At 41.2% G+C, this 21,287-nt stretch overlaps 1 protein-coding gene across 6 annotated transcripts in view; it reads left to right on the top strand.

The window, feature by feature from the left end:
* The window catches only part of PTPRR (protein tyrosine phosphatase receptor type R), a 253,812-nt gene extending 232,536 nt beyond the window's left edge, over nucleotides 1-21,276 (top strand). For 5 of the 6 annotated variants that reach the window (XM_084956339.1, XM_021091990.2, XM_084956338.1 and 2 more), the window contains 2 exons: nucleotides 3,760-3,873; nucleotides 20,052-21,276. In XM_084956339.1, coding sequence (XP_084812465.1) covers nucleotides 3,760-3,873; nucleotides 20,052-20,145 — 208 coding nt within the window. In that variant the 3' untranslated portion in view covers nucleotides 20,146-21,276. Of the gene's footprint in view, nucleotides 1-3,276; nucleotides 3,507-3,759; nucleotides 3,874-20,051 lie in introns of those variants that run through there. The other variant, XR_014803634.1, reaches the window with a different exon arrangement.
* Nucleotides 21,277-21,287: the final 11 nt, after the last annotated feature.

The following is a 21,287-nucleotide window of genomic DNA, read 5'->3' as shown; positions in this document are numbered from 1 at the left end:
TTAGCTATAGGCTCCACTGTACCTTCCCAATTGTTTTTTTTTTGTTTGTTTTTTGTTGTTGTTGTTGTTTTCTTTTTAGAGTCATGCCTGTGGCATGGGGAAGTTTCCAAGCTAGGGGTCAGATCAGAGCGACAGCTGCAGGCCTACGCCACAGTGACACATTTGTGACCTACACCACAGCAAAGCCAGATCTTTAACCCACTGAGTGAAGCCAGGGATCAAACCCATATCCTCACAGACATATCCACTGAGCCACAACAGGAACACCCCTTCCCAGTCTTATATCCCACTATTCCTCTAACGTAACTTTCTCTTCATACCAACCTAGTGTACTCACTGTCACACCTCATTTTTTCTGTTCTCCAGCAGTTCTTTCCTTATACCCTTCTGCATACATGAAACAATCTCTCTCATTCATGGTAACCAAAATGCCTGCCACTCATGGGCTATAGTTCAAGTCCCATCTGTTTCGTGAAACAAACTCTCACTAAAGGCACTAAATTTTCTCACTATAGACACTTCAACACAAAGGGACTCACCCCTCCTCTGAATTCTTCTGCACTCACATTCAACAGGAAACAAGTGCCAACTAGCAGAAATAAGTGCTATTTGAGCGCCAAGAGGGGTACCATTCATTTGAACCACGAAGACTGAAGAAAGCCTCTAGAAATTGGAATGACACTGAACAAGATCTTGAGAAAAGAACCAATGTTTACAGTTTGAAAAGGTGATGGGGAGGACATTTTTGACTGAAGATAGATTATTAACACAAAAAAGGAAACCTGGAAAATAAAAGAGATTTTTTGCAATGGTGCAAATGAAAACAATGGCATAAGGGATACAAGGTAGAGAGCAAAAAGACATAAAGCTTGGAAGTTGGTCACATTCATATTACGTAAGGGTCTGGATGCCAAGATGTGGCGCTTAGACCCTGTGTGATGACTCTTGGGAACGGTCTACAGTTTTTGAGTAAAGCGTAATATGAACAGGTCCCTGTTTTAGAAAGATGAACCTAGCAGCTGTGTGTATCATGAATTAGTCCAGGAGGAGACTTGAGACTTGGAAACCTGAGATCATTGCTAATCACGAAGTAAGATTTCAAGAACGTGAGTACAGTTTATAGAAAGGAAAGCATGGATTCCCAAGAGCTTGGTAGAGGTGGAAAATTTAAGAATTGGTAACAGATTGGATGTAGGAGGTGAGAGCGGGGAGATGTTAACGATGGCTCCAAGATTTCTAGGCTGGAAAACTTGTGGCAGACTGGTAATGCCATTGAGGAAAAAGATAATTAATTCTGGATTAGATACATTGAATTTAGATATATTGAACTGCAGCAAGTATAAAATAGAAACAGCAAGAGTGCCAACTAGGAGGTAGAATGCCAATCTAGAGTTTAGGAGAAACTTGGGGAATTTAAGTGTAGATTTAAGAGAGAGAAATTTACATAAAGGTGGTTGAAACTGTTAGAGAGAGAGCTTGTTGGGTAGATGACATAACTGTTTAAAGGAGATTAGTGAGTGAACCTTCCAGGACAGGCAGTATTTCTATTCAACTGTTACCTTAATTAAAAAGAGAGAGGGGGTTCTCAGCAGAAATGAATCTGACTAGTATCCAGGACAATGTGGGTTCGATCCCTGGCCTTGAGAATCCAGTGTTGCTGTGAGCTGTGGTGTAGGTCAAAGATGTAGCTCTGATCTGGCATGGCCGTGGCTGTGGCTGTGGCTGTGGCGTAGCTGGCAGCTGTAGCTCTGATTTGCCCCCTAGCCTGGGAACTTCCATATGCCAAAGGTATGGGCCTAAAAAGAAAAAAAAAAAAAAAAAAAAAAAAAAAGGGAGAGAGAGAGAGAGGAATTGAAAATACTGGAAATATGTAACTCTAGCCACATCCTCTCTCCAAATGGAACTGAATCTTCAGTTGTTCACTAGCATCTTCAACATTACTATATCTAAGACCCAACTCCCCACTCTCTCCCTCCAATTAGCCCTCATCCCAGAATTCCCCTTTCGTCTTGAGGGCACTGCCATTCTTCCAGTTCTCCAAGGGAGGCACCTCTGACTTTTTGCTTTTCTCACTGTTCCACTCCATTCCCCCACACTCACATCTGTGATGTGTGTCAGCCTTTCCCCTCCTTGCTACTGCCCATTGCTCACCCAAATTTCAGTCCTAATTATTCTTTGTAGAACACTGTACCTTTTTCACTATTCTTCCCACCCACCAACTCCCTCCACGCCCATCCCCACCCTACTGCATGGAACTAAAAGGAAGAATGGCATTTAAGCACTGAACAAGCCCAGGTTTCTACACTCAGTACACAAGAGCTGCTGCTGCTAAATTGTTCTTAATTGCTACTAATTGCTCCTTATTGTATTAATCCTGTTGTTTCCAATTTTTAAAATATCCTTTTAAAAGAATATTTTTATAATGATTTTTATTTTTTCCATGATAGCTGGTTTACAGTGTTCTGTTGATTTTCCACCACATAGCAATGTGACCCAGCCACACATAATGTATACATTCTGTTTTCTCACATTATCATGCTCCATCACAACTGACCAGACATAGTTCCCAGTGCTATACAGCAGGATCCCATTGCTTATCCATTCCAAAGGCAATAGTTTGCATCTACTAACCCCCAATTCCCTCTCTCCCCGTCCCCCTTGGCACCCACAAGTTTGTTCTCCATGTCCATGATTTCAAAAGAATATTTTTTAAAAGTTCTTAGAATACTAAAGGCAAAAGTGTAAATATATATAAGTATAAATATAAATTCTTAATATTATTTTCTAAGTATAAATGCAATTTATAAAGAATGTAAAGTTTATCTCTTTATTTCTCATGCTTGTACCATTTATGGGGGGGGGTGGTTGTTATTGTTACCAAAGTAAATGTAAAAAAATAGTGATTGAATGTTCTCGTTTCTGACATTAATTTAATTTCACTTTCTTTTCACCACAGATTGTTTGTATTTTTAATTAAAAAAAAAAAAAGCAGGAGTTCTCGCTATGGCTCAGCAGGTTAAAAACCTGACATAGTATCCGTGAGGATGTGGGTTCAATCCCTGGCCTCAGTGGGTTAAGGATCTGGTATCGCTGCAAGCTGTGGCATAAGTCCCAGGTGTGGCTTGGATCCAGTGTAGGCCAGCAGCTACAGCTTTTTTTGTTGTTTTTTTTGTTTTTTTTTTTTTGCTTTTTAGGGCCTCACCCTGTGGCATGTGGAGGTTCCCAGGCTAGGGGTCGAATCGGAGCTGAAGCCACTGGCCTACACCACAGCCACAGCAACGCAGGATCCGAGCCACATCTTTGACCTACACCACAGCTCACAGCAATGCTGGATCCTTAACCCACTGAGCGAGGCCAGGGATCAAACCCAAAACCTCATGGTTCTTAGTTGGACTCGTTTCTGCTGTGCCATGACGGGAACTCCAGCTGCAGCTTTGATTCCATCCCTAGCCTGGGACCTTCCATGTGCCACTAGTGTGGCCCTATTTGAAAAAAAAAAAAAAAAAGCATACTGTTAAATGCTTGAACCAATACTGTTTAGGTCCCTGAATTATTTTCTCTAGTCCCATCATCCTCCCCACCACCCATACCAGAGGCAGCAGCATCCTGAATTTGTTGAGTGTTCTCCCTGCCCCTGTTTCTATATTGTTACAATATTGTACAGAAAAATAAACAATATGTGCTTTAAAAAAAAAAAAGCATATATTTTATCTTTGGTATTTTCCTTGCCCCTTTTAATTCGGTACCTGTTCTTATCAGTGCAGGGATAGGCAGGACCGGGTGTTTTATTGCTACATCCATTGGCTGTCGACAGTTGAGAGAGGAAGGAGTTGTGGACGCATTGAGCATCGTCTGCCAGCTTCGTGTGGACAGGTGAGTGTCCGCAGGATGCGGTGAGAGACACTTCAGAGCATCCACATCGTGGCAACCTGATTGCATCAGCCTGAATTTGTCAACACCACAGGCTCCGAAGTCCTAACTCTCTATAGGGATTGGTGTAAAATGCTTAAGGGTATACATTACATTAAAAAGCCATCAAAGAAAGTGTTTCTTGTGACACTGACCTTCAGGAACCCCAAACCAAGCGCTTATGCTTCACCCTTCCTCACCTCTGACACAGGCTGTTCCCTGTGGTCTCTGTTCCTTCTTGGTCTCACACCTCTGTTCCTTTATAGGTACTCTGCATTTTCTTTTTTTTTTTTTTTCTTTTTTTTTTTTTTTTTTTTGTCTTTTTGCCATTTTCTTGGGCCGCTCTCACGGCATATGGAGGTTCCCAGGCTAGGGGTCGAATCGGAGCTGTAGCCACCAGCCTACGCCAGAGCCACAGCAACACGGGATCCGAGCTGCGTCTGCAACCTACACCACAGCTCACAGCAACGCCGGATCGTTAACCCACTGAGCAAGGCCAGGGATCGAACCCGCAACCTCATGTTCCTAGTCAGGTTCGTTAACCACTGCGCCACGACGGGAACTCCGGTACTCTGCATTTTCATTTGACTTAACTGAGTCATTCATTTGGGGATCTTGATCCTGTCTAACATGTCATACTACATGGTAGCTACCAAGAATCGTCTTTTTTTCACTCTTCCTCTTTTAATGGCAAAAAGACCTCTAGCAGAATATATCATCTTAACCATCCTTAAGGGTACAATTCAGTAGTGTTAAGTACATTCACCTTGTTGTGCATCCAGTCTCCAGTTGAACTCTTTTCATCTTGCAAAACTCTGTACCCATTAAACAACAAATGCACATTTCTGGGCAACCTCATTCACTTTCTAACTATGGATTTGCCTACTCTAGGTCCCTTGTACAAGTGGAATCCTACAGAATTTGTCTATTTGTTACTGGCTTATTTCAATGAGCATAAATATCTTGAAGATGCATCCACATTGTAGCATGTATCAGAATTTCCTTCCTTTTTAAGCCTGAATAATGTTCCATTTTATATATATATATATATATATATATGCCATATTTTGTTTATCCATTCATCTGTCAATGGACACTTGGGTTGCTGCCACCTTTTGGCTGCTGTGAATAATGCTCCTGTGAACATGGATGTGCAAATAGCTGCTATTTGAGATCCTTTGTGGTAAATACCCAGAAATGAGATGGCTAGATTATATGGTAATAATACTTTTAATTTTCCAAGGAACACCATTCTGGTTTGGGTGGGATTCCACACCCTTTTCAAAACTTGTTTTTTTCTTTTTTGGGGGGTGGGTTTTTTGTTTTTTTGTTTTTTTGTTTTTATAGTAGCCATCCTAATAGGTATGAGGTGAGAGAGTCATTTTTCTATATAGATGGTTTGATCACTTCTGGAAGATCTCTGTTTATGTGTTGAAATCCAAACAAACGGGAAATTTATATTCTTCCTTGCTCTGCAACTAAGCCTGGAGAAATGAGCAGTAGGGACAGTGATGGAGAAAGTGTGCCTGTTGAGAACAGGCACAGAGAGAAAGATGCTATACAGGCACACGAGCAGTGGACTTCCTGATCTGCAGTTCACTGTGCAATTGTGGGAGAAGGGTTGTTCTAAAAGGTTGGAATAGGGGTTCTCTCCTTTCGTTCATGCAGCAAATATTTATTAATCACCTTCTAACCCTAAGGCATAGTTCTGGATACTGCAAGTAAAGGATTCAACAAGATGAGCAAGGCTCTGCTCTGCTCTCTTAGAGCTTAGATGCAAACAGAGAGAGAGAGAGGAGACCATCAACAGCAAAGAAATAAAGAGGATAATTTCAGTCAGAGGTTGATGCTGTGAGGTAGTAAAACAAAAGAGTCACAGGAGCTGAGCCTTTTGGAATTTAGACCATGACCTAGAGTTTCCTAAAAGTGAAAGTACATAAATCACCCCTTGAGAGTCAGGCAATAAATATTTATTGAGCATCTACTATGTGCTAGGTCCTGGAATTTCAATAAGAGACAAAAGAAATTGTTCTGAAAATTCAACAAGAGGAGTTCCCTGGTGGCCTAGTAATTAAGGATCTGGCATTGTCATGGCTGTGGCTCAGGTTTGACCCCTGGCCCGGGGACTTCCGAATGCCATGGGTATGGCCAAAAGAAAAAAGAAAATTCAACAAGAAAATATATATAAAGCACTTAGAAGAGAGTACGGCACATAGTCAGCCTTGAATAAATGTTCACTGTGTTATCATCATCTTCATTATTAAAATTTCTCCTGTTTCTCTAAAAACTGAACATTCAAATCCCCTTTCCAGATGAAGTAGTCCCTCTCTATCCCCATTGTTCCTTATTTCCTTTCAAATAATAATTTCAAAGTCTTTGTATTTCTTTCTCTATTTTTCTCTTAATATTGACTTATTAGAGACTGTTTATCATTGTGGCTAAAACTATGGACTCTGGAAGTCGGTTGCATAGGTTTGCATTCTGGCTCCCACCATTTCCTGGTTCTGTGGCCTTGGGTAAGGTATAAGACTTCTCCAGACCTTGGTGTTCTCATCTGGAAAATGGAAGTAATAATATCTATGTCCTAGATTATTATAAGGATTAAGAGATAATCTGTGAAGCGGCTGGCACATAAGCATATGGCTGAGTTTAGCCAGTTATTATCAATAAACACAGCAAGAACCTAAACATGCACCTGTAAAATGGAACTAGTACTGCATACCCCACAGGTGCAGCAATATTCAGACGAGATTGCACCTGTGGTGTACTGAGTAGAACCCACTCAGTCTAGGTTTCCTTCCCCGTCTCTACCCCTCTCCGCACCTCTGCTTTGCCATACTTTATTTTTTTTTCTTTAATTTTTTGTCTTTTTACCATTTCTTGGGCCGCTCCCGCAACGTATGGAGGTTCCCAGGCTAGGGGTCGAATTGGAGCTGTAGTTGCCAGCCTACACCAGAGCCACAGCAACGCAGGATCCAAGCCGCGAAAGTAGCCGCCAGCCTACGCCACAGCCACAGCAACGCAGGATCCGAGCCACGTCTTCGACCTACACCACTGCTCACGGCAACGCCGGATCCTTAACCCACTGAGCAAGGGCAGGGATTGAACCCGCAACCTCATGGTTCCTAGTCGGATTCGTTAACCACTGTGCCACGACGGGAACTCCTGCTCTGGCATACTTTACATGAAACTGTTTCCAACGGTGTTTTCTTTTTGTGCATAAGAGATGATTAGTTTCAATTATCTTCAATGATCTCTCCCCCTCCTTTTATAATTGCTGTCTTCATCTCCTGAAAGCCCCTGGCCTTCCATCCAGTACTACCCACCTTAGCTGGAATAGGATCATTTGCTTCACTTCAGACCCGGAGACCCTCCCTCACTAAGAAGAGGGACACTGCACCCAGTCAGCCTGGAGCTACTCGCAGGGTGACCTTGATCTCTTCTGTTTTGTGCTGCTGTAAACAAGGCTCATGTGTGGGACCTGCAAATCCCCCAGGGTGTCCAGTTCATATTCTTGTGCCCTGCCTTCCTATGAACTAGTGCCAGAACTGCATGAATGCCAGATACACAGATCTAAACAGCCTCCGAGTTGGTGTCCAACACCTACTCTGACCCTTTTTGGAATAACACCCTGGGTTTGCTCATTGTTTGGGTTCTCGTTACCCTTAGATCTTGCCCATTCACCCTCCCATCTCCCACCTCCCCCCTCCCCCCACCTGCTTCTGTAACCTGACCTCCACCTTGGTTTCCACTTCTGAGTCACTTTACTCTGTCAAGTCTACCAGATTGTCCTCTAGCTTTGAAGAGAATCACAAATACATTTTTAAAAATCATATCACAATGCCTCCTCTATCGGCTCCTTCCTTCCTAAAACAAACGGTCAGAAATTTTAGCCTTGGCCTTCTACCACCACCAAGGTCTTCCCACGAGACTTGTCTTTTATTCCCAATAGGATCATCAAAACACATCCAGCTTCGCTGCTATGCTGAAGCCTGTAGGCTCTCTACCCCCGGATTTGAATTACTGCCAATATGTGTCTCGAAATCATTCTGATTTATTTATCAAGATCCCGTCTCCATAAAATCTGAACAGCTGCTGCTGTTGTTTATGAAGCAGAGCGTCTCCTTGAAACTTCTCCTTGAAAAGTCTTTCCTTTGCCTTCCTTCCTTCACAGGATTAACATAGATTTTCTTTCTCTTTTTTTTTTCTTTTTTTTTTTCTTTTGTCTTTTTGCCATTTCTTGGGCCGCTCCCAAGGCATATGGAGGTTCCCAGGCCAGGGGTCGAATAGGAGCTACAGCTGCTGGCCTACACCACAGCCACAGAAACGTGGGATCCTAGCTGTGTCTGCAACCCACATCACAGCTCATGGCAACACCAGATCCTTAACCCACTGAGCAAGGCCAGGGGTTCGAACCCGCAACCTCATGGTTTCTAGTCGGATTTGTTAACCACTGAGCCACGACGGGAACTCCTAGATTTTCTTTTTCTTGTCTCTTCCTTCAGCTGTGCACTCCCTTAGTTATTATGAAAAGCAAAAGAGAAAACCTCCCTCCTTTCCTTGAACTCATCCAACCTCTTTCCCCGTCCTTCTTGTTTCTTTCTTCAGTTTTTCATTCTTTTCTTGTCACACTTCATTTTCAAAATTTCCACTTGTAGGTGACTGCTGCCATTGACCATGGCCTTATTAACTCATGCCAGTTAAGGGAACCTGACTTCTGAAAATCCAAGCGTCCATCCTTCTGCTCTTGCAACTTCATCAGCTCTTGTTCTTCATCAGTTCTTCAGACCTTGTCCCTAACCCTCATCTCTGTGGCTGTCCTTGCCTTCAGTTTGGGATCTGTCTTCAGATGTTCCAAAATTGGATGTTGATATCAGAGGTTTATTTAATTATGGCCACGCCACCATGGTCTTCAAACACATGTCTCATTTAACTCCCAAAATGAATCCGAGGAGGAAAAGAAATATCCTTTGGCTTCATTTTTTTTTTTTAAAATAAGGAAACAAAGAATTCAAGGCATCAAGTAACTTTCCCAGTATCATCTAGCTAAGAAACTGGCAAAATGAACCTCTTTGGAATCTGGGACCTCTGATTTCTAACTCAAAAGGTATGACTGTTATTGATAAAAGTAAACAGGCTTTAGGAGTTCCTGTTGTGACTCAGTAGGTTACAAACCCGACTAGTATCCATGAGGGTGTGGGTTCCATCACTGGCCTCGATCAGTGGATTAAGGAGCCAACATTGCTGTGAGCTGTGTAGGTTGCACAGATGAGGCTCGGATCCTTCATTGCTGTGGCTGTGGCATAGGCTGGCAGCTGCAGCTCAGAGTCAACCCCTAGCCTTTGAACTTCCGTATGTGGCAGGTGCAGCCCTAAAAAAAAGCAAAAAAAAAGAGTAAACAGGCTTTCAGAACATGTTATTGCAAAGTTGACCTCTTTGATAATTCTTTGCCAATTAAAAAAATACAGTGAAACCATAATTTTTAAAACAATGGTTAGTATGAAAGAGAGCTGTTTCATGAACAGAGAGAATGATATTGTCAGCAGTTGCTTTAAGACTATAATTTGAGGAACATAGGGAATTTGCCTCATCCCGAAATATCTATCTATGGAGGATGCCTAAAATATTTGTGTGGTGAATGTCTAAAATACTACTATTAGAGAACCAATCTTTGGATTAAAGCATCATTTCTTTTTAAAGCTTTTTGAACCTAGAGTTGAAAGGTAAGAGTGTCTAGTTATTAACACTTTAATCCAACAAAGTGATCTACCCTTTTCCAGCCGGAGTATGTTAGCTAGAGAGAATTAATTCCACTCATCAGGAAGATATTCGAACTGAGATTTTGATGAAGGGAAGTTGAAGAGAGGGCTCCAGAAGATAGGCACACCTAAGCCCTGCTGTCGAGGAGACTGGGAGACAGCTCTGGGCACAGGGAAGGTGAGGGCTTGGAGAGAGAGCAGAAGAGCCCAAACATGGAACGCCTCATGCAAGATCAGCCAACTAATTTGCAGGGCCCAGTGCAAAATGAAAATGTGGAGCCCCTTTTTAAAAGATTACTAACTCTCTCAAGATGGTGACAGCAGTGCATTAACCCAAACACAGGGTCCTTCTCAGCGCAAGGGGAGGGGGCTGGTGTGACTGAGCTTGTCATAAACCCATGCAGTTGACGCTCTCTGTTGAGGATGTTTTAGGATGGATGTTTATAGATGGGTGTGAATCCTGTGTCCTATGGAACAGGCACCCAAGATCTCTGCTCAGAGTAGTCCTCCTGAATTCATTCATTCATTCATTCATTCAACAAACATTTACTAAATGCCTACTACTGAACATAGCATCAGGCACCTGGGTAGAGCAAGATGGCTTCCATAACAGCCTTTTCCAGACTGTGTTTCTCAGGGCACATTTTAATGATTAATTAAACTTTGAGAGCCTGCTAAGTGTCAGACTCTGTTGGAATGCACTCGGGCAAAATAAATTAAATAAGTAAATAAATAATTTTTTTAAATATAAAAACTTCTCAAGCTTGAGAAAAAGCTATATGCTATGTTTCTTAAAGCCCCCCTCCATTTGGATATTCATAATCAGTATTAAAACATTAAAGGATCAGAAGTATGCCTCAGTATGGAAATCCCTTTAACTTCCATTAAGCACTCTTTCACATTTATTTGACCACATGAAACTTTCCTCAAAGACTATCTAAATGGGAGGGGAAGAAGTTGTAGAGTAATAAATACGAGCTGTTCTTCCAAGAGAAGACTGGAGATGGCATTGAATTGGAGCCTGGGTGGAGACCATTAAAAAGGGAAAAGGGGGAGTTCCCGTCGTGGCGCAGTAGTTAACGAATCCGACTAGGAACCATGAGGTTGGGGGTTCGGTCCCTGCCCTTGCTCAGTGGGTTAACGATCCGGCATTGCTGTGAGCTGTGCTGTAGGTTGCAGACGCGGCTCGGATCCCAAGTTGCTGTGGCTCTGGCGTAGGCCAGTGGCTACAGCTCCGATTCGACCCCTAGCCTGGGAACCTCCATATGCCGTGGGTGTGGCCCTAGAAAAGACAAAAAGACAAAAAAAAAGGGGGGGGGGCGCCTCATTGGAAGCATCCAGCTGAGTATAATAAGGGCTACAAAAGACAGAGCCAGTATTTCAGAGGGCTGACACTTTGTACTCTGCAGAGCCCAAGCTCCACGGGATTTTCCCCATCCTTTCTTTTTTTTTCTTTTTTTTTTTTTTTAGGAGAGTTTATTTATTTATTTTTTTTATTTTCCCACTGTACAGCAAGGTTCCCCATCCTTTCTGACCCTCTTGAACAATGGCCTCTACTCACCAGTGATCCAGGGATGCACGCTGCATCTTTTTTATAGTTTCCCCCCTACCACTTATATCTGACTCTTCGGATAGTCAGATATAAGTGGTAGGGGGTAAACTGACCCTCTACCATTTACATCCTCAGAGTCAGATATAAATGGTAGGGGGTAAACTGACAAGTCCAGGGAATGGTGAACAGCAAAGACAAAGAAAGTGATGGGGATACTGGAAATAGGTTCCTCTGCTGATAAGCCAAGAGTCTGAGTGTTGAGTAGAATCAAGAACCTAATCGAAAAAAGAAAAAGAAGAAACAAATTACAATGCCTAATCACTTTTACTCAACGTAAAAACAGGCAATCTGTACTCAGATCACAAGACTGTATTTTAGCAGTCAATTCAAATGGTCTGGTTTAGAGAAGAGTGTGTTATGTTGAATGGATGTTTCCAGTGAAACAACAGTGACAAAGCCATTTGGTGGATTCCTCATTCTCTGGCAAGACATTATTTTTATTGGCTTTAGGGCAACTTCTATTAATAGATGCCATAGTTCTCACTGCAGATTCATGAGTCTGTGATTCTCCTATTAATAATGCTTTTGAACATATTTTGAATGAAAATAGCATTTCTTTTTTTCCAAGTAGAGGTTCAGATTCAGTTGAAGGCACCCACAGGTGTTTTATTTAGAAGTACACTCACGGATCATTCCTGCATTGCCACCGTATTCATTTTTAATCAAAAGATGAAGTTGGAAGCAGGCAGCTGGGACAGAGCACTGTCTGGAAGCAGGCAGCCACTAGAGGATGAGGTGCCAGAGATTCCTGGACCAGAAGTCAAGGAGCCTGATGCTCATCCTGGCTCCACCCCTGTTTCCTGTGTAACCACTTGTCATTCTAGGCCTCCGTGTCTTGATATGTAGAAAGAGAGGTGGTGCAGATCAGAGGTCTCCAGCTTCTTCTGGTCTGAGGACCCCTCTTTAAGACTAAAATATTCATGGACCTCAACCTGATGGTTGTACTTCGAATCCCATAATGCTTATAAATTAATCCTGTTTTATTATGTAGGAAGCCCTTCTATATCTTACTTAAATCTTCTAATCTTAAATATCACTAAAAACTGTTGTGACGATACCACCTAGAATTCCAGTTGCTATGAGAGGTAAACCAACCAGCTTTCAGCATATTTGGAGCATGCTCCAGGAGTCATTTAGGCTTGTGTACACCATGTTCTCCTGGTGTGAGGTAGTGACGAGGGTCATTTACACATGGAGTATGAGAGATGCACCTGTCCCTTTAAAAATAATAATCCATAGTAATAAAATGGCCCAGGATACCCAGAGGCTGCCACACAGACATCTGGAGAAAAACCAAGGGGAAATATATGACCATCGGAAGACATCCAGGCCAGGAGAAAAGGAACGTGTTCCATGGTAGTTTGACCTCAGGCAATTTTTTCCTCATTACATTTCTTTTCATCCCACTTGGCACCTCTGGACTCTGAGGTCTTGAAAATAGAATTTGGGAAGTGAAACACGTAAACTAATTATACTCCCAAAGCCTTTTTTTTTTTTTCCTTCTTTTTCTTTTTCCAGAAACAGGAAACAATCTGTCTAATCCTCCCTTTTGAGACTCAGGAATGAAATCTGGAGTTGTCTTTGCACATCCTTACCTTGGAGGCCTCAGATTGGAATGACATTCAAAGACCTTACTTGTGGCTTCCCAGACAGGATAAAAAAAATGCTTCCAGTGTGCGTCATATCATTGTTTAAGTGTTTTGATTATCATCATTGTTTAAGTGTTTTGATTAATCACTTTAGTTTGATGCTCTTTATTTTTTAACTACAACAATCTAAGAGGAGGAATACATATGCCATCAGTTTCCTAGGCTAATATGTGTCCCCACAATATTCTTTGTTTCCAAAACTTGGTTAAAGTAATTCCAAAGCTAAAATTTCCACCTCTTGGCATAATTTCTGCCAGCCTTTGTCTTACATTTGGCCCTATCCTTTTGCAGTCCCAACTCATCAGAGAAATCTCCCAAATTAGTGAATTTCAATGATCTCATTTGAAGATCAGGAAATCGAACATTTGGTTTACTTATTTTAAGAACACTGGAAGATAAAGCTTAGAAATTGGTATGGACTTACTTGACATCACAGTTCCTGAGACCGTAACAAGATGTCCTCAGGTAAAAGAGATTGTGCCAACTGAATCTTCCAAGTGGTTGCCAGGACAACCTTTTTCTTCTCAGCTAGAAGTCAATCGAGTGTTAACCTGGGAGTTCAGGAGAAAATTGGCTAGTTTTCAGGGGGAGAAAATGGTGCTCAAGATACGCTAGGGCTTTGGATTATCATTGAACTATAATTTGATTTGTGTTGGCCTTTATGCCCTACAAATGCTTTGTAGATAGTCTATATTCAAAATTCCTCGTGAGGATCAGTCAAAATGTTTATGTTTAAGTGCTCCTTCCTTGAAATGCCACGTGTACGAAGACGTGGAGAAAGCCTCTTGTCTGAGACACCCCAAGTTCAGCCCCAGACATTAGTCTTGTTTGACTCATGCCCAAGCTACTGGAGCTTTACCCATGAGGCATCCACATCTTTTGTTCTAAATTTACTGTACCAAACTTTACCAAAAGAATTCCAGATTCGAAAATAATAAAAAGCCAAGGAGCGTAAGTTCCATTGTTAGCCCAGAAGTGAGTCACCGCTGCAGAATTTCTTCTGTCTACTGATTAGACCGGATACTCGCTGGGCGGTGCAGCAGGAAAGGCTTGTTGCTCTTTGTATGTGTGAGTTAATAGTCACAAAAGGTCACAATTTTAACATGTTAAAAACCAAATCTCTCTCCTGGGCATCTGGAGGGCTTTTTTTTTTTTTTTCAACACACTCCTAGTGGCAAAGGGAAAAAAATACAGTTTTTTTCCCTTCTCACTTGAGTTTACCCTCAGCTGACACAGCTACGTGCTTTTCTGCATGGAGATCAAAATGATGCTGATTTTTGTGTTTGGCAGGGCTAAAGTTATATGAGGCTATCAGATGTTTCTGGAAGGGTAGATATCTGAATCCTCTCTGGCCTGGCCAAACACACTGATCACATTCTGTGACCACAAAGAAATCAGCCTTGCACCCAACACCATTTCTGCAGTAGAAAAAGTGACTTTCTTCCAAAGCATGAAATGGGGCATAATTTGGGTGAACAAATAATTTATCATCCAAACCAAGATACTTCTGAGAGTAAAAGAAGGCTTTATTAGTAATTACACCAGGACAACAGCAGTAAACTAGGACTGTCCCAAGGAAACCAGATGTGTGATCACCCTAAGACCTTGTGTTAACTAAGCACTTACCAAAAGCATAAGAAATAGAATATGCAGCATTTATTTAGTACTCACTAAGTGATAGCCACTGTGTTAAGCATTTTATGGAATATCTCCTTTGAAACCTTATAGGTAAATACTGTTTGCTAGGCCAGTGGTTTTTAAACTTTTTATGTGTCAACAATGGGAAACAAAACATTGGGAAGACAAAAATCTTCCACAAAATACCAATGTAGAAAACCTATAACTGAAACAAACAAAAAGAGCAGAAAGCAGAACTGCCTTATTCAAACCTGAGATTAGGTGCTAGTCCTAAAGACCCATCTCCTTCTCCAGAGGTCATGGCCCCCTCAGACACCACTGTAGAACCCTGGGCTCCTGAGAATTCTGTGAACAGACTTTGGCTAACCATTGATATGCTCAACTCATTTAATCTTCACAATCTTGATGAAGTTTGTCATTAATGTCATTTTATAAGTGAGGAAAGCTCAGCTGGAGAAGACTAAATGATTTATTCCAAACCCTATAGCTGGTAGGTTCAAAAGCACGGATTCAAGCTTGACTCTGTCAGATTCCAAGCCCATGTCTCTCCCCTACATCATCTGCCTCCACTGTAGGTAACTTCTAGGCTGGTTAATACTTAGAAACATACTTGGATCTTTCCATCTAGGCTGGCCCAACCTGAGCAATATGGCAGTGCAGGCCTCCGCTTGGTGTACTCTTAGTTCTCCAAGGTCCTCAGAGGACTCATCCCAGAGCCTTCCAACCAATCCTGTTTGACCAGCTAGCCCCAAAGGGTAGCAGTAGTAAACATAGCTAACACCATGTTATCCCCAAGTGCTTGGCTGTGTGCTAAACATTTTAAATGGATTGTCCCATTTATATTGCACAACAGTGCTGAGGTAGGTACTGTTATTCAATTACCTCATCATTTTTCACATGAGAAAATAGCACTGCCAAGATTATATACTAAGGGTAAAGCAGCTAGGAAGTGGTGGAGACAGGATTTGTCCTGACAGCAGTGGATGGTGTCTTTTTACCCCTTAACACACTTTGGTCCCTACTGGCATATGAACCTGACACCTTGGCATTTCAAGACTTTTCAAACTCACAATACTCTTGGCAGCTAACTCCCTGGATTCCCTTGTCTGTTCTTATATGACCTTACTCTTTTTTGGTAATCTAATTCCTGCTTGGCAGTAGGTATTGCAGCTTAATGTGTTAGACCCCTGGGAAAAGATGTGTATCTAAAGAGGATTCGCCAAGGAGGGGTAATGCTTTAATAAAATCTGTTGGTAATGGGGGTGATGTTGGGCATGCTGCCTGACTGATGACAGCTTATTTCCACTGGGAAGTATCATCTTGATCACCATAATCTTTCAAAATCTTAACCTTGGTTGGGTTTAAATATGATCTGTTGGGTCAAGGATTATTTAGTGCCTGCTCTTTAAAAGGGAGTTGGAGGATGCCTTTTAAAGTAGTAAAAAGAGCATCCCTGCTTCTTGCCTTCAAAGATTAGCTTGCTTGAGAACTTTATATCAGTGATTTAGATCCAGACCCCAGCAAGTCCATGAAGCCCTGTCTGACCTGAAAGGTCCTATGGTCCAAGTCAGAGATCTCCTGGAGGCTGAATTAGTATAGGGCTGTCTTGGGTGTTCCATGATTAATCTACCATTATTCATTGATTCCATAAATGCATTTAATATATAGGCACTGTGTTAGCTTCTTGAGTGTTTTTTTAAACTGTGGCCAGCCTATGAAAAGCCTTATTTGTCCCATAACAGAATAAAATCTGCAGGGTAATCCTAGAATTTAAGTTCTTGCAAAAATCAACAGAGTATTCTACATACCAATATATGCAATTGGACATTTATTAAATATTTTAAAAGATGATTGTAATGAGTTCCTGAATTTGAGCCAGCCTCCAGTTAATGCAATCTGGGATGCCTTTTGCCTTCTTTTAGCCTGGAGTTTATATGTTTTCACATAGCATGAGATAGCATGGCCTGGGAAACCTACTTAACTGGTATTTACCTAGTACTGGTAAGTGATTTTCACTTTTGCAAATATGCGAAGACTGCTGTGACATCATGCCTGTTCTTAAAGGACCTCCAACCTAGTTAGGAATAATTTTGGAATGGGATTAGACAGTACATCACACGATATCAAATTGCTTATAAAAAAGACCCTGTCTTAGCTCTGTATTTTCCTACTCCCTTATAAATGAGATAAAAAGATGTAAGGCATGCTTGCTGAATATCTGGGAGACACCAATCTGGGAGTAAGAAGTAGAAGCTAATACACTGAATGCTAGAAACAAGGGATGTCAGTATATAAGAAGGTTTTTTTTGTTTTTTTTTTTTGTTGTTTTTTTTGCTTTTTAAGGACACACATGAGGGATATGGAAGTTTCCAGGCTAGGTGTTTGAATCGGAGCTCTAGCTGCTGGCCTATACCACAGCCACAGCAACTTAGGATCCAAGCCATGTCTGTGACCTGCACCACACTTCACGGCAACGCCAGATTCTTAGCCCACTGAGCAAGGCCAGGGATTGAACCTACATCCTCATGGATACTAGTCGGACTTGTAGTACTTACCAGTACTAGGTAAATACCAGTACTAGGTAAATGCCAGTACTAGGTAAATGCCAGTTAAGTAGGTTTCCCAGCCACTATGGGACCTTCCCAGTAAATAAGAGCTTTGTGCTGAAACCAAAAAGTTGAAGTTATTAGGAATAAACAAAACGTTTTGCATTTAGTTTGAAAAAACCCAGTATCATAAGTACAGGATGGGAGAAAGTTTGTCATTTGCACATTCAAAAAAAAAAAAATTCTGTGGACTTTTTCATCTACCCAAATTTCACTTAATATCCTAAAGAACTTGCCAAGCACCAGGCACTAGGAAGGCACTGTGGGATCTTTCCACCCAGTGCATCCACAGATGCAAACTCACTCTCCTCTAACATGCAGCTCAAGAGCAAGAGTATCCCCACTGACTAGATCTCACTGAGAGTAGACACAACACTCTAAGAAGGTCATATTGCACAAAACAGCCTATAGAAAGGGGAGACGAGATTGGTGAGTGACAGGGAAACCAGCTGTATAGAAATATTGAGTGACCACAGGATGTTTAGTCTAGAGAAGAAAAGATTATGGCACTTTGATGGTTGTTTTCTAGTGTTCAGAGAGCTATTGTGTGACTGTAAGAGGAGCCTTAAGACTTTGGGGGGGTTATTTCAGTTTGACCAATGGGGTGGGTGAACGTTAGAGAGGGGTGGATTCATTCTGATGTCTTCAGAAGTTTTCCTGCCTCTTGAAGGTATCTTGCCTAATGAGCATTTCAGCAGAAGCTAGCTGACCATCTGCCATGTAGACTGCTCCCCTCTGGAAAGGCAACCTCGTGTTGGTGGTTGGAGTAAATGATCTCTAAAGATCCCTCCAATGCCAGTTCCTTCCTTTTTATTTTCCAAAACAAGTGGGACATATCATAACTTTTTATAGACCTTCCTTAAGCCTTGAGACCCACAAGAATTTTGCTAGCGTACAACTAATGAGTTTGTTTCCCAACATCTCCACCTTTGCTGGCAGAACAACAGTGACTTAGTTTAACAGTATGTCAGAGTAAGTATACTCCAGGCATTAAAATACACTGCTGATCTGTCTGTGGTAAAATAGTAATTAAAATACAGAGTGAACTTTCATTTATTCACCATATGGCCATGTAAATACCAATGTTCACAGAACATACAAGAAGGTGGAAAATCTTGCCTCCAAGTGAGGTGAATGGCAAGAGGAAGTTCACCAAAATGGAGCACATGCCAGGCTCCACATACTGTCTGCAGCTCAAGGAGGGGTCTGATGAGTGTGCGGAGAACCAGAGGAAGGGAGGCACCTCCCAGCTCCTTGGAGCTGCCTTAATGTTTATGTGGCTGTGTCTCCCAAGCTTCGTAGTCAAAGCCAGCATCTTCCGGACACCTGCTGTTTTTAGGTGTGCCCAAATGTCATCAACCAGCTAAGAGGAGGAAAAGCCACCACATCCTCAGCTGGCCATTCCTATTGTCAACTTAAGATCAAGGAACCCTGGCCAGAAAGTTGTCTTCAGCAAAACAAAATGCGCCGTTCTGGGGAAAAGGACCAATGAGATATTTCCACCAATAAGTTGCAGTCAGCAAAAACCATGCATTTACCTCTTTATGTCTTGCCAAACACACAATTTGGCATCATGTTGACCTGTTTAGTGTAATTTCAAAGGGTGAAGAGTTACTAACGTAGCATCACTGTTTGATTTAGAAGTGTGAAATCTTACTATTTTTAATAGCTTGTAAGCTTATATTTATAGATGTTGACAAACATAGATACAAGCCCAATTTTAGTTATTACCATTAACTAGTACTACTAATATTACTACCATTACTAGTTGTTACCTCATTTTTTAAATTGACATGCTCAGATGGCCTAAAAATAATTCTTTTGAATGGTAACAATGGCCACTAGGAAAAACTAGCTTAAACATGAGTTTAAAAGTGGTTGTAGAGTTATGGAGACTTTATAGGACTTCGAATAGTTACTTTAGTGATGTAGTTAATCAGTAAGCAGGAAAAATAAGTAACATGTATACAACTATCTGTATAAGTAAAAGAACCATTACCAAAAGAACAAAATGTGCTATAGCTATTTTATATATGAGTATAACAAGAAGTATCATCATTTCTCATGAAGTCAGCTATCTTCCGCTAACACAAAACCAAAGCTGTTGCAGAATACCTAGTGATGATAGTGATGATAACAGAGAGAGAAAAGCAAGAACTGATTCTCTTTTTCCAACTCATTTAAGGACCCACTTGCTATTGTGTTTAGATACCTGGCACCAAAAGGCTAAGGTTGTTTCCACATGACATATGTAGATAGACCATTCCAAGGTAGTTCTTTTTACTTGTCGAAAGAGAACCATTTCACAGTTGAGTTTTGTTTGGTAAACCTATGTCAATCAATTTTAATCCAAGTTCATAAGTCAGTATAAGATGAAATGATAAGGCACCAGAGAAGTAATACTAACACTCCCGGTATGTGAATTTATTTAGCCCTCACAACGATCTTATGAAATAGGTGCTATTATTCTCCCACTTTAAGAGAGGAGGAAACTAAGGCACTGAGGGGGTTTCAGGAACTTCCCCCCAAATCCCATGGCTAAGAGTTGGCATAGGAGGGATTTGAACTCAGACAGTCTGGCTGGTTCAAAGGTCAAGTATTCAACCATGAGGATGTACTGTCTTCCCAGTAACAATATGTTGGTAAAAATTAATCAAATGCCTACTGTGTACCAGGCACTGTGTTAATCCCTTTATATGCCTTAGCATATTAAGTTCACCCGTTGGGTCATTTGGACATAGGTAAAAGGATAACAGAAGAATCACCAGGCCAACTGTTCTGTGTGTCTTTGGCATAATCCCTTTGCATGGACGTGGTCTCTCTTACTTGAGATTATGGGACATTAGCAATAAGTCATTATATTATCTCCTCCTTGCAGGGGTGGAATGGTCCAAACCAGTGAGCAGTATGAATTTGTGCATCATGCTCTGTGCCTGTATGAGAGCAGACTTGCAGCAGAAACTGTCCAGTGATTCTCTGAAGATTTACCAGACCATCAGTCTCTAGGGTGATGAATCAATTACCCACTTGAAGCTTCCAAAAGGAGCTTCCTGCAATAGAAGGAAAGAGAAGCCGTGAAGCCAAGCTGGGGCGTGGATTGTGGAAGATGGCAACGGATGCAAGATTGCCAGCCTCTTGTGTATATGAATGCATTTGTAAGCATCCCCTAAATTATTCTGAAGGTCCTGTGCCGATGGAGGTATTATTGATTTCTCACACAGCTAAGGAGGATTTTGTTTTGTCTGTATTGACTATCTGCTGCACAGAATATACGTAGGAAATACTCAGTGATATATGTCATCAGGTGATGACTTGAAGAGCTGCTGAAGAAATTATTATTGTGTATTTAGATGCTTTAATGTTTGCAAAATCTGTCTTGTGAGTGGACTGTCAGCTGTTAAAACTGTTCCTGTTTTAAGTGCTAATTCCTTTCTCAGTTACCAGAATCTTGCCGCTAAAGTTGCAAGTGATTGACAATGGATTTTTAACAAATAAGTCCTTGTTTTTGAAAAAAAAAAAAATCAAAAGCAGTAACTATTTTATATGGAAATGTGTCTTGAAAATATTACCTATTATGTGTGTATTTATCAGTACCTCGTATCAATCAATTACAGAGCACAATGATTGTCATTGGATATATACGTATTTATTCTCTCCTATTGGGCATAGAGGTGGTTTCTGCTCCAAAACTCTATCCACTGTATTTCTACATGGTGAGTCATTTTACTTTCAAAGAGAAAAACAAATTTGTAGCAACTACAGTGTATTACAAATTTTAAACACTTGTCTCTCTTTTACTAAGAAATCATTTTTGAATATACCATCTACCTGGAATCTCTCTCCCAGTAAAAGGCAGATGCCTTTGGGAATGATGGAGCCTGTCCCATTTCCAGAGGTTCTTCAAAAGGATGCTGCCATGGATATCCTTAAATTTCTGAAAGGATTTCATCCTCAAGAGACAAATGAAGTCTAAAACAAACAAACTAACAAAAAAAACAAAACCTACACTCGGCAAACACTAGATGTTCTGCTCAAATATGAATTTTTAATGCAGCTATGTTGACTTTGTTTCCTACTGCCAATAAACTACTCTTAATACTAAATATTGAGTAAG

The sequence above is a fragment of the Sus scrofa genome, chromosome 5 (assembly GCF_054392235.1).
Source record: "Sus scrofa isolate SSC_HxYL_T2T_F1_AM1 chromosome 5, Sscrofa_HxYL_maternal_Yorkshire_Landrace_v2.0, whole genome shotgun sequence".
Taxonomy (NCBI): Eukaryota; Metazoa; Chordata; class Mammalia; order Artiodactyla; family Suidae; genus Sus; species Sus scrofa.
Note: the sequence above shows the minus strand (reverse complement) of the source record. Positions and strands in the feature narration are given on the sequence as shown.